The following is a 17,829-nucleotide window of genomic DNA, read 5'->3' as shown; positions in this document are numbered from 1 at the left end:
TGGCACTTCAGACTTTGGTACTCCTGAATTCACACTTTAAGTTCTGTGCTATACATAGATTGCAGAGCAGGAATTATGGAGGGATAAATCCTTTGCAGTACAGAATACCCAAGGTAGTTCCTCACTACTTCCTTTCTCACTGCTGTTGTGAATTCATAGGCTTTAAAGTCTGATTGAAATTGTTATGGCCTGTGCTCGTTTGAGGGTGGTCAGCTTTAGCATTAAAGAACTGGGTGGAGAAACATATTCCACACCAAGAAGTTTGCTCTGGAGCCTGGCTTGCAGACTTCAGTTGTGAGGAAGAACACTATTCTTGACTATCCACTGCAGTAGGAAGGGGAAAAAGGGGCTAAAAGTTACTTGGGTTAACTTTGAGCCTTCTAACTCTGTTCATTTTAGGAAGTCAGCTCAAAAATTAGCATTTAATAATGCTCAGTGGATGAGTCATACAACAAAAAGTCAAAGACTTCTTAAATACAGGAATTAATTTGGGTTTTTTAGCTCCTTAAGATATTTTTTTTCTCTCCTGAAATCAGCTATAGTTGACTTTTATCTAAGAGTCTATGTGGGTTAGACATGATTGTACCTTACGCTCTGAAACCTGCCAGCAGGTTAAGCGTGCGGAAGTCAGTGTGGAAAACCATCTGGACATCCCAGAAGGATGGAGCACTGCCTTAAACACAGGGGACTTGTACCAAAACATCTTGGTTGCATGCAGAGTATTTCTCTGCTTTTCAGGTACAAGGGGATTGGAATTGTGAAAATGAGTAAACATAGCTCTTTACGGAAAGAACATGAAGTACGAACGTTAAATCATACTTGCATGTTATGTTGGCTTTCCTGTGTAACCAAGAGTTGCATAGGTAGGGCTTTGATCTGCATCTGCATGCATCTTTTTTGTATTCTTGAGCTTTGTTTATACAACAAAAGTCATGCCTACATGTCTGTAATGTAGGCTTATTAAAGATGCAGTTCAGCATAGATCGAGTTTGAGCAAGGCATGACTTACCCTTCTGACACGTTTGGACAACAACAGTATCTCAAAGTATGGGTGCACATAGCTCTTACATGGGAAAACTTTGGGGGGTGGAATTCAACACCTGCTATACTTGCCACATATCTCTTGGCTTAAATTTGAATTTTGGATATGCTGCATGTCCAAATCCAAGCCATGTTGTTTGGTTTTTAAAAACACTTGTTCTTAAATGACCTGTCCTGTGCACAGTGTTTTGCAACTCTTTGATCTCACACCTTTGTTATTAACTCTCCAGTTCTGAAAGTTTTCTTTTGCTTATGAAGCTTTTGAAACCTGGTTCAGAAAGTCCATGTTACCTTGACTGGTGATCTGTGTTATTTCTGTTTTCAGCGTTTGAACCAAAATTTGTGAGAGCTGGGGGCTTATTTTCTCTTAGTAAGGCTTATACACCTCTGTGGGTGTGGATTTGTGGAGGACAGCCAACTTCTCTTTTCCCCTGCTACTTTCACCTGCTGCTGTGTGAACAGGACCACTCCATGGTGTGGTTATAGTGCAGTCCTTTTATGTGTATGTAAAACTTTCCATTTGCTGATACTTGCTTTTCCCAGTACTAGACCTTCAGAGGTCCAAGCTTTTCTTGTATGTACTTTTGTTGCTGTGTTGGCACTTAAACACAGGCAGAAGTCTCTTGTTTGATCAGAGGGCTGGCTTTGATTTCTGTGCTCAGTACAAAACACACCAGTCAATTCATGGGCCTGCATTGCTTCTCAAATGGCAGTAGTGCTTTGGAAGGTATTTAATCTCGGAGCCCCATTTACCTGCCTTTCATGGCAATGGTGTGTGCCCTGAAATGCTCCTTCAGGACTTTCAGGCTGTTGGGATGTGATGCCAATCCTATTGAAGAGGAAAAAAAAATTCTGCCAGCAGAGTAGTCAGTGCAGAGTCTGCTTCTTGCCGAAGTACAAAGTGAATTTTGCTTCTTTAGAGCTCTTACCGAAGGTTGCTTTGTTGTATCTGGACATGTATTGGAAGTGCACTTCAATTCCTGGTGCAGTTGTCTGTCACCTCCTAGACTCAAACTCCGGGGAGTACAGTGAGTACTTTTGGTGCTTGACTTAGTTCTTAGGGCTTGGTTGTGTGTCAGAGCTGTCATGAAAGGCTTGTGACAGTGTCTGTGGACCTCAGAGCAGTAAAGGGGGAGAGCTCTGGCCATCAGGCAGTGCCTCTGTGCATACTGAAAGGTCTCTTGGTACATGGTGCTAGAGTTGAGGGGATGGAGTGGGACTGCTCCAGTAGTGCAGTCCTAAATGGAGAGATCCCAGAGAGGCTAGCTGTAGTGACGTAGATGCACACACTGTCCCAGCTGAATTGAGGTCTTGAAACTTTTTGTATTGGAGCTTTTAAACTGTGCAGTGCTGGCTAGCTGCAGACATCATCTCTTACTGGGAAGAGGTCATATGACTCTGCACTGGACGCCTGCAGTGGGCAAATGATGACACCTCTTGTCTCATAATGACATCTCTTCAAGTTCTTCCGTCTGTTGTGTGAGTAAAATGGGTATGAAGAGACTTTTGATTCTGGTTGAGGCTCTTGAGTATTGAAAACAAGTATCGTTACAGTATTGTGCTACCCTGTTAAGGTTTAGATTGTCAGTTCCATGAGCTTAATTGCTCATGCTGTCAGGACTGTCTCAGTACTGAAAAGATGAAACCTCATAGCTGTTGTCCTACATAGTACTGGTTCTCCTAGATGCTTCCTTTCAGCATTGCTTTGACTGCAGTACGTTTGTCCCTTCCTATCTCCAAGAGAGAGGGGGTTTACAGCAATTCCATTTTGGTATCTAGGAAAGGAGAAGGGACACAAACTAGTCCAGGACTGAGAAATAGGAACTCCTTCAGTCAGCACTCTGATTCTGAATTTCCATATATTTACCTCTTCCCAGAAGAGGATGGTTTTACACTTGTGTCTACAAGAAACCCATTTTCATATTGTTAGCTGTGCTCTGACTGCAGTAGTCTGAAGTTGCCAGTCATTGCTAACCCCTGTCTGAGAGTTTTGCTGTTTGAGCTTTTGACTGTTACTTGGGTTCATATCAAAACTAATGCCAGCAGTCTGGGCATCCTGGAGGTTTTCCCTTACTGTTTAGACAGTGTGTTGTGGCCTTGAAAGGCACGAGGTCATTATTCCTTTTGAATTGAGCTGGAAAACTTGTTTTGGCCTCCCAAGGTATTGCAAGAAGTTGTGTCTGATTTCAGCTTGTTTTTCACAGTGTGTTAGATAAATCAGTACCAGTTGGGGATTTCTTACCCAGGATCAGTTAGCTGTCTTGAAAACTCATGGAGTTGGTTAAATGCTTCCTCTGTGGTTTGGGGGAGGATGTGTTGGATCATCCTTGAACACTGGTGTTTGTATTCTTTCTCAGGCCTTAGCCAGGCTTCAGCTGTTGGACTTTCACTTTGTATATCCTCCCATAGTATTTTTTCTTGATAATCAAGTCTGAATTTCTTTTAAGTTACCTCTACCTTTTGGCATGTTCATAGGCTTTTTGGTGCATGTGTATGGATATGCTGTATTACTCCTCTTACGTATAGATCTGTGAGGACTTGTGCCTCCTGATGTGGCATGGTTGCTCAGTGCGTTGAAGGCTAGGGTACTGTCCTGGTTTCAGCTGGGATAGAGTTAATTTGCTTCCTAGTAGCTGGTATAGTGTTGCGTTTTGAATTTAGTATGAGAATAGTCTTGATAACACACAGATGGTTTTAGTTGTTGCTAAGTAGTGTTTATACTAAGTCAAGGATTTTTCAGCTTCTCATGTCCTGCCAGCAAGGAAGGGCATGAGAAGTTGGGAGGGGACACAGCCAGGACAGCTGACCCAAACTGGCCAAAGGGATATTCCATACAATATGACGTTATGTCCAGTATATAAACTGGGGAGGGGGGGCTGGCCAGGAGGAGTGGATTGCTGCTCAGGGACTGGCTGAGCATTGGTCAGTGGGTGGTGGGCAGGTGCACTGTGTGTCATTTGTCTGTCTTGGGTTTTATTTCACTCTTTATTATTTTTCTTTTCATCATCATTATTATTTTATTTCAATTATTAAACTGTTCTTATCTCAACCCATGAGTTCTACTTTTGTTTTCCTTTTCAATTCTCCTCCCCATCCCACTGGGGGTGGGGAGAGGAGTGAGCGAGTGGCTTTGTGGCGCTTAGTTGCCAGTTGGGTTTAAACCACAACAGGTACAAATGTCGGAGGAAGGAAGCTTCCACTGTCAATGTGTGCTACTCTGAACTGTTGAGAACCTATAAACCTTTCTTCTTTGTTTTGAAATGGCCAGTGCTGTGTTTTGTATCTGAAAGGAAGGTGGTATCAGGGAGGGGGCTGTCAGAGTTTTTGGGTAGATGTAGCACAGCTTCCAGTAGGTTTATTGTTACAGTTAAGAGCGCTGAACATATATTTGCTGATGTTGGTTGCTTCAGAAAGAGAAGATTTGTTCAGATTTTGCATCATGTTATCCAGGAGCTGGCTGAGGGCTCCAGTTCACCCACACTGGCTCTCAACCAGGCAGAAATTTGGTCTCATTGTCAGGTATGTTTTTCTTGATGATAAATCAGCATCTCTCACCATCAGTGAGCCTTTAGAAGGTGAGGTGGGATAGGTGCAGATGCTACTGGTGCATGGTTCTGGGATGATGGTTCTGGTGGAGAAGGTTCCTCCTTTTACTGGGTATGAAACAGGGAACAGTCTTGCATCACTGAGTTGGCTCTTGTCCCTTGGGCTGGTCTCCCCAGTGGGAGAAAGTGGATTGAGTATGTGTACCAGAGGTGGTTATCTGCATGGACTGGATTTTTAGTTTAATGTTGAGTCAGTACTCTGTCATTCGGTCAGCTTTCTTCCTGATCAGTGAGAATCTGGACAAGCCCTAGGCCCATTGCAGTCCTGATGGCAGAAGTGTCCTTCTGGCTAGTCTCTTGTTGAGAGGACCTGGGAATTCCTACCCCTGTTTTTTCTGTGCTCTGTAGGGAACTGGATACTGATTTTTGTCATCACCTGTACTTAGGGATAGCCAGTTGCTGAGATACCAAAGAAGAAACTACGTTGAATAGAACTATGTTGTTACATGTGGAAAGGCTCTGTACCTAAACTTGAAATATGTTGACTGTCACACAAAGGAAGTTACTTCCTTCCTAGGAAGCTGGTAACCAGATGTCTCTGCCATAAGTATCTTCCGTTTGTCTTCCTCTCTTCCACAGCCTTTGCTGTGTGTGCTTTGAGAATATGTTGGGATGAACTAGCTTGAGGCGTGTGGCATTGAGTGTTAGGTAAGGCCTTAGTCTGTGGTTGCAGTGTAAGTCTCTAGCATGGCCTATTTGTAGCTCTTTTTGAACAAGTCATAACTGGTTGTGTCTCAGATCTGCTGGAGAATTTCAGTTGTAGGTAGCTTTTCTTCTTTGTAGGATTGTAGAATGATGGTGTTGCATTTAACTCTTAATTCTGACATGTCTGGTATTTATTTTCAGCATTAGGCTTGATTCTTTCGAGATACCATTTCTTTCTACCACTTTTTTTATCTTTTAAATTGTGATTTATCAGGTAAAGAATACTTGTGGATTTGGGTTTTTTCTTCAGCCCTTTGTTCAGGAATTCAGTGGGGCCTTGCCTTTCTTCCACAAATAACTGAAAACACCAACAAGTGAAGATTTTTCTCCTGGTGCTGCTATTGTGGAGAGAAAAACAATATTTGGGATAGTGAAAAATGCTGTGATTCTGAAATACTTACTGAGGTTACAGATTACCAATGCAATTAAAGAAATGCATAGTTCATATGGTCTTCCTGATTAGAAACAACTGAATTTGACTCATCTCAGATTCTTGTCCTTCTAATATACTGAGAGATTTTTATTTGAAAGTCCCAGGACTTTGCAGATGAAATTTAACTTAGAGAATCTAAAACTTAAATTAGGTTTAGTGTGCCTGCTAGGCTTTTGCTGTTACACTGGGAAGATGATTCATGATGCCTGTTGATGGATATCTCGGAGAGAAGTGAGTGTATTGACCTCCAGGTGTTACTCTTGATGAGAGAGAGCTGAAGCTATTAGTTTTGTGAATATGTAACATTTCTAGGTGTAGGGAAGGTTTCCCTGACTTCTTGATCTCTAGTTATATTTTTTCTACCCCAGACTAAGAACTCCTTAGTTGTCTCCTGTTCTGCAGCCAGTGTTTGCCTTTGCTGTTCAGTTTTGGGATTCATCCTGTGCTGAGCTCTTAGTAATTCTGTAGCATCTTTATTGCTTGTACAACTGATACATCAAATAAGATTGCAGAAACTAAAGGTTGTTAGGTGTAGTTACTTGGCTCCCCATCACACTTGATCAAGCAGATCTTCAGATATTTTGCTTTTTATCATGCAGAAGGTTCCATTTGTGTAATGTTTTGTACTGTAGTTAAGCATCTGAGACAGCTTACCTTATTCTCAATTGAAATATTTTAATCTACCTTTTGACCCCAGGTATCCAGCTCACATTGAAGAAATCGATTATGAAGAAGGAAAAGTACTTATCCATTTCAAACGCTGGAACCATAGATATGATGAATGGTTTTGTTGGGACAGTCCTTATTTGCGTCCCTTAGAGAAAATACAGTTAAGAAAAGAAGGATTACATGAGGACGAAGGTTGTGCAGTAAGTAGAAAACAGAGGACATTTGAGTGTGTCACAATTTAATGTGCAGTTGTATGAATTATGACCATTAAAATGCTTTGCTGTTGCTGTGTTGCTCGCTGTATAAGTTTTATGATTTATTTTAAATACGGGAAAACTAGTCATTTTGATGTTATAATGAAGTTTATGTTTCAGTAATTCTCAGATGAAAACACTTTTAACTACTGTCTTGTAGGGATTTCATATAAACGATCAGGTATTGGCTTGCTGGTCCGATTGTCGCTTCTATCCAGCCAAAGTTACTTCTGTTAACAAAGATGGTAAGGAGTCACTTTTGGTTTTGTCATGTTAGTAATGCATTTCTAACTGTTTTCTAACCTTTTTGCTTAGGCAGAGAGATGGTATGACAGACAGAAGACAACTGTGGAAAGTTTTATTTTCGATCATATGTTTTAGTCTGCCATCAACTTTAACCTCTTACCCTTTTCATGAGATAAAAGAACTTTCTGCAGGGATATTCAGTCAGTAATTGCTTTAAGTATATGTTTGGGAAAAGTTGTTTCTTCTTACGTTTATTGTCAAGAGATGCATGTAACCGCAATAAAACTAGTGTCAGAACTGCAAAAACCCTTTATAAATAAGAGGAGAAAAAAAAAAGCACAGCCATGCTTCTGCTTTTTGTATATTGGTAAGGAACCATGAAGGACTTATTCTTGTGCTGTGCTTTCTTTAGATGGGCTATATTGTAAGATCAATGAAAAAAAGTCTAATTATCTACTGGAGTATTCCACCAAAAATATTTTGGGGTTTTGTGACAGAAGTATATCTAAGGAGCTAAGCTTAGACATGCGCCTTTATGCTTACCATAATTAGTTACTTCACTGTTTCTCTCTTACCTGGCCTGTGATAATACCTCTGCTGTTGAAGTTTCGAACATAAGGCAGCTTTTATCCAGAGCTAAATATACAGCTAGAGTATTGGAGCTGTTAGCAAACACTCTGTTAAATAACTTCTGATCTTTAAAGTCTTACACTTTATTTTCAAATTTTAGGTACATACACTGTGAAATTTTATGATGGTGTAGTTCAGACTGTCAAAAACATTCATGTCAAAGCTTTTTCCAAAGATCACGTAAGTACTACGTTTGTGCTACTAGTGTATTCTAAAATTGACAGTTCACCTAGCTAGATTTGGTGAATTATAAAACGTGAAATGAATGAAACCTCTCTATTGCTAACATACATCTGAAATAAAATCCATTAAAATGAAGAGGTTATGCAAATCTTCATGGTATGATTTGCAAAGCTTTTGGGCTCATGTTCTCACGAATGCACCTCTTGAACTAAAGAAGGCATAGGCTTATAAATAAAACAGTTTTCTAAAAGTCATTGGAAGATTCAGAATGTACATACTAAAGCTAGTGGTAGGTTATTGAAACACACTTTGGTTGTTTCACCTGTTTGAGATTAGTTTAAATACATGCAGCTTAAAAATTAAGGGGTGCGAACTGTGGTGTGGACATAAGTTTGATTGTCTCGAGACTTTTAAGGAAGCTGTCGAGTAATCTTTCACCTCACAACTTTGAAAACGTGGTTTGGCTGTTCTGCCAACCCTTCACCTCCTCAGAGCTGTGGGTTCAACCCTGAGCTTGTGATGGAAAGTAGTAGTGAGCCATTCTGAGGAGAATTTTTGTCCTGCTCATGGTGAGGAGGAAGAAGTGCTGCTTTGTAGCAAAGGCTGACAAGTTCTAGTGTAGTAGGTACTTCTTAAGTATCTGCTTCAGAATAATTTTCATTACAGGAATGGTTTTAAGTTTGAGATCTTGCCACACATTCCTGTTCAGTAGCTCTAAGCCTGTGTTTAGTCATGCCTTCTGCTTTTAGTTTTCTGGATAAAGTTTGAGCAAAGAAATTGAATCCCTCCCCCCAACACAACTGCAGGAATGGGTACAATTTAGATCTGTCACTGTCGTGAAGAGGCATGCCATTCCTTGGGGGTCTCCAGATTTGTATATCTGCCAGGCAGGGAGGGAAAACTATTTCGGATTTGTCACAAAGTGCTCTTAATAGCTTTCAAACGGTAATAATTACGCCTGGTTGAGGGTTGACTAATACTCACAAGGGAACTACACAAAGAATCTTCATTGCCATGAGAAATATTTCTATCATATTTAACCTTAAATACATGAAGTTGAACAATCTTAAGAAATATTCTGCATAAGAAAGGTAAAATATTTTGTCACTACTCTGTCCTTTAGGGAGTTTCATGTTTCTGCATAACTTTGGGTGGGTTTTGAAAGGAGTTTAATCTTCATTTAACCACTGGCCAGGAAGATTTCTTAAGAGATAAATTACACTAGAACATTTTGTTCTGTCCTTCAGCATAAAAAAGGGTAAAGGGAGAATTTCCTAGTGAGCTCTGTTTACACAATCAGAAATAAAATTAAAAAAAAAATACTTGAGCCACTGCAAGAGATCAGGATTCAGTTGGGAATGTAAAGTGTGGATTCAGGTACAGCACTAATGTAGCAGCATGCTGGCAGATGAGGCGGTGTCTTGTTCCTGTTCATCAGTAGGAGAGGCTGTAGCCACAAGGATATCATGGCTGATATCTTAGCTGTTCTTAAAAAAAAAAAAAAAAAACCAACAAAAAAAACCAAAAAAACCCCCCAAAACCCCAAAAAAAACCCCAAGCCAAAACAACACCTGATTTCTGAAGGGAGCAATGTAAGCTGGTCAGCTTTTCTTTAATGACAGTGTTACTCTGTGGAGGGCATAACATGCTATATTGAACAGTGATGGTAAAATGCTAATGACCTGCATAGTGTGAATGTGCTTATACAGGGACATAGCTTTCAAGAGCTCAGTAACATCAAGAGGAATTCAGTTATACTGTATTTATGGTTCAGTTTCATGAGAATAATTTGATTAAGATGATTCACGTGTGTTCTAGTACCACATACTTGATTCAAATCTGATGGTTGTATGAGCAGCACAACTGATGAAACCTAATGTCTGAGGGTTGCTTTTTGAGGTTCTTTTACTAATGTTTGAGTTTCCACTGAAGCTGCTCCCATAGCTGTCGCATTTTAGTAATTGATAGAAGACAGATTTTTGTGATGCCGGGTACAAGTGGTGCTCAGACACCTAAGAAGGTGAAAGGCTTTCTTCCACTTTGCCTAGCTGTTTTCATGAAATATACAGCAATTTGATGTCACTGAAGTGATTTATTTTTTTGTCACCTCTGTGCCAAGTGTGGTTGAAATAATATCATAGAGGGTAGAGCAGACTGCATGTTCACCATTTTATTGCATCAAGATTATGTCTTAAGACTGTGGTGAAAATGGAATCTTAAAAGGTATCAGTTCATGTAAGTCACATGTAGATAGGAAGATTGGGGTGGGGAGAGGCACGAAGTAGTGTGGTACAAGGAGATAGTCTTAAGTGTATTCTCAGAATTTTGTATAACTCAAATCAGCTGTTCAGATTTCTTTCACCGAAGAGGTATCAAGAGGTATTTAGCCTTTCTTGTCCTCTGATCCTTGTTCAGAGTTTAAGCTTGTTGTGCCTTGCAGAACTATGGCTGGAAGGGAGTATGGTTGCTCTTCAGTGCTTCAAGTTATTAAGCAACAGGAAGAGGGAAGTTAGTTCAAGTAAAGGCAGTGTTGACGCATGACCAAATGTAAATTATTAATCCAGGTGCAAAGTTAGAAGGCTTCTGTTCATCAGAGCTGAGAAGTTCTGAGGCAGCCTGTAGCAGGATCGGTAGAAGGGGAAAAAAAAATCAGAATACCCCCCAGGTGGTGTTAGTACAAACCTGATCACAAAATGGAAGGGATATTGAGTAGCAGTGACCTGCTGATATAGGAGTGTTCTTTGTGGCTTGGTGTTATTATATAAGAACTGTGGGGAAATGAGGTTACAGCTGAATATTGTATCAGAAGCTTGCTGGCCAGGGACTGTTAAGGATTTTCATGTCCTCTCATGCTGAACACAGATTACAGAAAGAGTTTTAAAAGTTTTGGTTTTAAATTTAAATGTGTAAATTTTAACATCATGTGGTTCCTGATGAAGTTGGTGATTGCAGTTGCTTTAATGACTCTTTCTTTACTTAGCAAATTTCAGTAGCAGTGATAATTGCAAGCTAAATACTGGTCTATTTTGAATGAGACACTTCTGTGAAAGGGAAACAGTTTTTTGCATCCAAGTGATTGAGCTGTTTGCCCTTTTCTGTGTTCTTGACTCCCACCCTTTCTTCAGTGTCCCAAGTAGGCTTTAAGTAGTACTGCACAAGCTAGTATGGACCTAACCTGCACATGAGAATGAAGAAATAGCAAATCATAGAATGGTTTGGGATGGAAGGAACCCTAAAGACCATCTAGTTCCCACCCCCCTGCCACAGGCAGGGACACCTTCCACTAGCCCAGGTTGCCCAAAGCCCCGTCCAGCCTGGCCTTGAACCCTTCCAGGGAGGGGGCAGCCACAGCTTCTCTGGGCAACCTGTGCCAGGGCCTCACCACCCTCGCAGTAAAGAATGTCTTTCTTATGTCTAATCTAAATCTACTCTCTTTCAGTTTAAAACCCTTACCCCTCATCCTATCACTACCCTCCATGGTAGAGTCCCTCCCCATCTTTCCTGTAGTCCCCTTTAAGAACTGAAAGGCCACTATAAGGTCTCTCTGGAGCCTTCTCTTCTCCAGGCTGAACAATCCCCATCTCCTATCCCACTGAGTTGTGGAAGGAGTGAATCTGTTGCACTGTCCTGTTGAACTGTTCAAGGACCCATGCAGCAAGTGCCTCTAAGTTTTTTAATCTGTGGGTTGCCATAGAGTATATGCTTTTATCCTTTGAAAAATTGGACACGGATGCAAGTCTGCTAAATACAAAGCTGGGGGGAGGACTTTCAGATTGCAATAAATTAATTTTTTTATGTTATTCTGTTATTCTAGAATACTGTGGGTAATGCTAGTCCTAAGGAAAGAGGTAATGAAATTCCGTCATCTCCTGAAAAGCGGGAGAAATTTAAAGAACAGAGGAAAGCAACAGGTAATGCAAAGAAAGACAAGGATGAAAAGACATTAAAGACTGAAAAGAGAGTTAAGCAACCTGATAAAGAAGGAAAATTGATAGTCATCTCAGAAAAAGGCAAGGTTTCAGAAAAGAATATATCTAAGAATGGAAAAGAAGATAAAGAGAATATATCAGAGAATGATATGGAATATTCAGTAGATACACAAATTGAGAAGAAGCCTGAGAATGACAATGTAAAGAGTCCACAGGAAAACTCAAAAGAAACTAAACGAAAACGTGGAAGACCACCAATAACACCTCCAACAGGTATGTAGCTAAACTTAAATGTTTAGGCCATGTATCAGAACCCTTCTAAACTTCCCTACAGGAATTAAAAGTACCTTGTTCTTTCACAGCCTAAGTCTCTAGGAGCTTTCTTCAGGCTTGGTTAGGACAGCTGGGAGCATACTTGTTGGTCAAGTTTGGAGCTTCAGTGGTTTGATCAAAGATTAGATTTAGACAAGTAATCTTTGCATATTACAAAACATGTCTGCAGTAGGATTAAAAGCTAATATGTAGATTTTGGAAAGACAGGTAAAACTATCTATGCAAGTCCAGTATTTTAAGTTGTGAGGCTTGGGAATTTGTTTTAAATAGTTTTGCAGCTTCATATCCAGTCAATTTTTGTTCTCTATCTCAATATGTAGAGCCAGGTTCTCAGACGCTGCAGCCCATAACTTTGGAGTTAAGACGTCGGAAAATACCTAAAGGAGGTGAAATTCCATCAAAGCGTCCCAGAATTGAAAAAAACTTGTGTGAGTGTTTTTTGGTATTCAATTAACAGTGTTTGTACTTAAAAGTTCTTGAAGCTTAAGTGGAGGGGAAAACAAGTCTGTAATACTAACTTTGAACTGTGAAACATGAGATGGCTGAAATGCAGCACTTGGTGTTTTTTTTTTAAATTGGCCATTAATACATGGCATCATCATGCTGAAATTCCCTCTGAAATCTTGGGAGCTGGGTTTGGATAAAGGAGCCACAAGCTGTGAGTCTTGATGCAGAAGTTCATAGACATAGGGGAGGCAATGATTATTGCCTCCAATACACAGAAGGTTATAAAAGCCTTTTTCTAGCTATAGAAACTCTTTAGTTACTACATGGAGGATCTACCACACTGCTTAGCAAAGAAACTTTTTAATATTACATAAATATTCATGTCACTGCAGTCTAATAGCTTCTACTTTATCTCGATATACTGTGTAGCGATGTTGAACTTGAGTGTGTTGTTGGGGAAAGAAAATTCTCTTCTCTGTAGTAGTATGAACGAGGAGATGAAGACCTGAAGAAGGCTATCTTTCCCTTCCTTAGGATCACAAAGTCTTAAAACTTCAGTGCGCATGTGTTATACAGCTTAGGGTCCAAGTTGTTTGTGTTTCTGAATTGTCTCATCTAACTTCTGGTATTACTTATATCTGTGGAATGGTTGCTGATTAAAGCAATGTTTTACCAGTAAGATATTGATCTGTATTCCTAGTTCAAACCTGTTACTAAAAGAAAAAGCTGAGACATTTATAAGATATGCATTTGCTCTTTTTTTGTGCTTATTTGTAACTGTTAAGACTGTAGCTTTTACAGAGAGGTCTAACCACCAGGATTGTTTAGCTTTTGTTATTAACCTCAGTCCTTAAAAACACACTTTCAGACTGTCACTGGAGAGGGGAGATCGTTCAAGTTTGCTTGTGAGCTATTTGTTAATCCTGTAACTGCATGGTACCATTAAATTTGTCTATTCCAGCTCAGGAAAAATTGAAGAACTCTTCAGACAACCCTGAAAGAGACCAGATCAGGAGACGATCATCAAGGCTCTCATCTAGTATTAGTCATGAGATTTTAAATACAGATCATGTCACAACTTCAACGGAAATTCAGCCTTTGAAAGATGCAGTATCTAACCAAAAGGAATCTGAGAAGGGTAAGCAGCTTCCTGGTATACTCTGAATTTCTAGTGGCATGGCAGTCATCTAGTTGTTGCAAGCATTGTATTTTCACTTGCATAATGTGCAGGCTCTATATCTGCAATTAAAACCTCATTTCATCAGAAGTGCAGAGAAAACTCGGGGCAGCTGAGAAAGATAAAAACTTTCCTTGATTGCCTTTTGCTTTTGATCCCTTCTCCATCAGTAACATTGCCCTTGCATGGTGGGAGCTTTTCCAGTAGAGGGATAACTGGCTTGGGTAACTGGCCTTGCAAAAGGAGTGCTCCATAGGTTGTAAAGTAACTTAAAGAAAATGTTGTGGCTGGGTGGTTTTTGTTTTTTGGTTGTGGTGGGGGTTTTTTTAAGGAATGCAGGTTATGCTTGTGAAAATGAGTTTTAACACTTTCCAATTGAAGAAGTAACCCAAATGCTAAACTTACAGTTTAATTCTCTTGTTGAAAACTAAAAACATCAACCAGGATGCTTTTATACTTAGGCTGGGTGGAGATAATGCTCCCTTTTTCTGCCAGGTGTTTTAGTGACTTTCTCTTTCAGGGGGATCTCTGATAATGGTTTGAGGAGACCTGTCCCATTTTAGGCTTTTATAAAGAGTTATCAGCCTGTGTGTTTTCAAGCAGCTCTAGAGGGTTGCTACAGGTAGCTGTGTTTGCAAAAACTTAATTTTGTGTTAATACAACAGCAAGCAGTCTAAGCATAGATGGATATTTGTCTCCACTTTGTAACGTGATGAACACATGCTATACAAAAAAGATGTAGACAGGCCGGAGAGGGTCCAGAGAAGGGCCACAAAGATGATCAAGGGACTGGGCAGCCTGCCATGTGAGGAAAGGCTGAAAGAACTGGATTTATTCAGCCTTGAGAAGAGAAGGCTTAGGGCAGACCTGATCACCATGTTCCAGTATTTAAAGGGTGGCTATAAAGGTGATGGAGACTCCCCTTTTACAAGGAGTCACATGGAAAAGAGGAGAGGTGATGGGTACAAGTTACTCCTGGGGAGATTCTGACTGGACACAAGAAGAAAATTTTTCACTATGACAGCAGTCAGTCATTGGAATAATCTCCCAGGGAACTGGTGAATTTCCCAACATTGGACACTTTTAAGATTCAGCTGGACAGGGTGCTGGGCCATCTTGTCTAGGTTGTGCTTTTGCCAAGAAAGGTTGGACCAGATGATCCTTGAGGTCGCTTCCAACCTGGTATCCAGTGATTCTGTGATCAGTGTTCTGGAATATGCTTTTGTGTTCATCTTACTCAGTGAAAATTTTTGCCTCCATTCTAGTCCAGTTAGAAATTCCTGTTGAATCTGACCAAAGTTTCACTGAACAAGGATCTCCTGGAAACACATCACACAGCACAGCACTTAGTACGGATGCCAGTTTACAGGAAGAAAAAGTTGAAGAGACTGAGTCTTCCTCTGATACTGTCAGAACTCAAGAACCTTCTGCTGCTACAGGTTCAAATTTTGATTTCATATTTAATATTGATGCATTTCTTAAGGCAACTGATGCCAGGTGTTTTGTGCTTGTACAAGTGTCACTAGCAAAAATTGTGTGTTCTTGCATTGCTAACCACAGGGGAAAATGCATATTTTTTTATTCCTCACTGACTCAGTTTTGATCTTACGCTTTGGAGGTTGACAGCAATCTTCCAAAAAGTGGAAATCTTAATTTTTAAATGACTGGGTGTGATATCTTTAGGATGTGCATGGTGAAATTAACAAATGCTTGTTTTCAGGTTATAATTTAATGTTTGTAATTCTGGGTTAAGCAGGACTAACATCTTAAAAGATCAGGTTCTTTTGTCATTTCTGTGCTGCAGGTATGTGGTAGCATTGATGTTTGGGAATCCTGATTATGCATTTCTATATCCTTATGTTTTGGTTCCTGTTATACTTAAGGCCTAGACTATTTAGAAGTTTTAGTGTAAATCTATGAAATAGTTCAAACATTTCAGTGTCTTAATAATGCGTATGGTCTATTTTCTCTTAGCTGAGGACTGTACTTACCTTGCTTTTTCAAATTAAAATTTCCTATACAGATAGTAGACTATGCCAAAACAGTGCTGTCCTGTGATTATTTCGCATAACTTTAATAGTCATATCTGCAGCTAAATGGGGAAACTTGAATTACAAATTCCCTAGTTCATACTTTGTCAAAGAAGCTTAAAATTAAGTGGAATAGAACATTTAGAGGATTTGCAGTTGCTCGGCTTTGCTAGAGTAATATGTATGTGCTAGCTTTCATCTTGTTTGTTGGTTATTCCAAATTTGCCCTTCTGCTTGCACCCACTCCTGTGTAACTGTACAAATGTCCTCTCCCTTTTCCACTGATATGCCCCTTCAGTGCAGGAAGGCATTTACCTCTTTTCCTTTGCTCAGGTTTGATCTGTAAATGGTCTTCTACTATTTAAAACATTAGATCTTGCTCTCCTTCCTAACCAGGCTGATGATATATACCCCTGTATTCTAAGCATGGCATATCCAGAGTCCTTTCAGTTGATGTGTGTTGGGGCCATGCTTTTCCTTCCCTACATCCTGGCAGTGAGTTCAGAAGATATGGAGTGGCTACAGATTCTTTTTGCTCATCAGGCTCCTGTGTCCTTTTCAGTCTGTAAAGTACTCCTGGGGGGGGTTTTTTTGTTTGTTTGTTTTTTGTTTTTGTTTTTTTTAAACTGATGGGTTGTAGCTTGTTTTGGCTCATGAAGGCAAAACCAGTTTGGTTGTACCTCAACAGAACATTAATCTCTCCAATACCAAGGAAGTGCCATTGCTCTCTGTATTAGCTCTGTATACATGAGCTATTGACAGCCTGCCTGCAAATCTCTGAAGCAAACGAAGGATGTAAAAAGTGTTGCTCCTTCCACTGGCTATGAATTTGTTCCTCCCCCTCTTACAGCAGGTAAAACCACTTTAAAGTTTAAGTTGAATACTTCCTCTGAATAATTGCAGTGTAACATCACTAGTTGCCTTAAGTTCATGTGCTGACAACTGGTGAAGTTCCTCAAAAGCACTTGTCAGGTACAGCTGTAGTAGTCTGTTGTCTGGGTTAGCTGAACTGGTACCCTGTCTGTTACAAGTTTGTAGTGCTGGCAGTGTTAACAGCTAGTGCTGTGCTTTATAGTGCTTTCCTTTGGAATTTGAAATTCCTCTGCTCCAAGGTGTCCTTGAAACTGAACAGGTATCCTTGAATGTACTTTTGTTAACATGAACAGCCACGACCTGTTTGCAAATTTTCACCCTGGAGTAGCTTTTGTGGATGGCAGGAGGGGCTGTCTGCTGGAGCAGCAAAGAAGCCTTTATTTTTTTTTCCTCCTTCATTGGATCTCTGGAAGATGTCCCTAGAGTTCTTAACAGAAAGAGTGCAGACACTTGGGAGGAGGTGCACAGGTACACTGAACTGAATTGCTCCGAGGTGACGTGTGCAGGACTTGCACCTTAGAGACAGCTCGCTAAGAGATACAGCAGATCACAGCAGTTTTGAAAATGGAAATAATTTTGAGTATGTCTGAAAATACTTCTCAGCCTTTGGAAAACTATTCAATAGAAGAGAATGTATGGCAAATCTTTCCACTACAGTGGTCACAGTCACCTTTTGGACATGCTTTATGTAGGAAAACAGTATGTTAAAATGGTTCTTGACTTTAGTGATCTTGTTTTTCTCAAAGTCTGTATTCTAGCTGACAACTGTTTAGCCTTTTATTTTGTAAATTCCTGCAAATTTTCGGTTTGAAGGAAGGCTAGCATTTTTAAGATGACACTTATCTTTTGTATAATATTTTGGAGGTACTCAATTGAACTACAGATTGACAAAACTACAACTTTGTTTTATAAGGTCTGAGAATTTGGGGAATGGTTAATCTTAGCTTTTTGAAAGAACACACTGTATTAACAGAATGGAAAAGCTGTGTTAATGGTTACATATGTTCTTCCAAACAGTTAATGCAGTATTAAGAAGACATCTGCTGCCATTGCCTTTGTAAAATAATCCAGAAGCAGTCACAGAATATTCTCAAAAATAAAGAATATTTTACTTGATACCGTGACGTGTAATCACAACACTTTGGGGGTTAGTGGCCAAATACTAATAAAAAAATGCCTCCCACAAGGGCATCTCTTTTCTTACTTAAGTACTCATTTAGGATGCAAAGTATTTCTGGGTGTTTCACAATGTCTTTGTTTCAAGTAACTGTGAA

General features: G+C 39.9%; 1 protein-coding gene across 11 annotated transcripts in view; it reads left to right on the top strand.

Moving 5' to 3' along the window:
* Nucleotides 1-17,829, top strand: part of PHF20 (PHD finger protein 20) — a 74,690-nt gene that overhangs the window by 14,659 nt on the left and 42,202 nt on the right. For all 11 annotated transcript variants that reach the window (XM_074888366.1, XM_074888365.1, XM_074888373.1 and 8 more), the window contains 7 exons: nucleotides 6,482-6,653; nucleotides 6,868-6,952; nucleotides 7,684-7,763; nucleotides 11,581-11,968; nucleotides 12,349-12,456; nucleotides 13,437-13,613; nucleotides 14,918-15,091. In XM_074888366.1, coding sequence (XP_074744467.1) covers nucleotides 6,482-6,653; nucleotides 6,868-6,952; nucleotides 7,684-7,763; nucleotides 11,581-11,968; nucleotides 12,349-12,456; nucleotides 13,437-13,613; nucleotides 14,918-15,091 — 1,184 coding nt within the window. The remainder of the gene's footprint in view (nucleotides 1-6,481; nucleotides 6,654-6,867; nucleotides 6,953-7,683; nucleotides 7,764-11,580; nucleotides 11,969-12,348; nucleotides 12,457-13,436; nucleotides 13,614-14,917; nucleotides 15,092-17,829) is intronic.

This window comes from Strix uralensis, chromosome 18 (assembly GCF_047716275.1).
Source record: "Strix uralensis isolate ZFMK-TIS-50842 chromosome 18, bStrUra1, whole genome shotgun sequence".
Classification (NCBI taxonomy): Eukaryota; Metazoa; Chordata; class Aves; order Strigiformes; family Strigidae; genus Strix; species Strix uralensis.
Note: the sequence above shows the minus strand (reverse complement) of the source record. Positions and strands in the feature narration are given on the sequence as shown.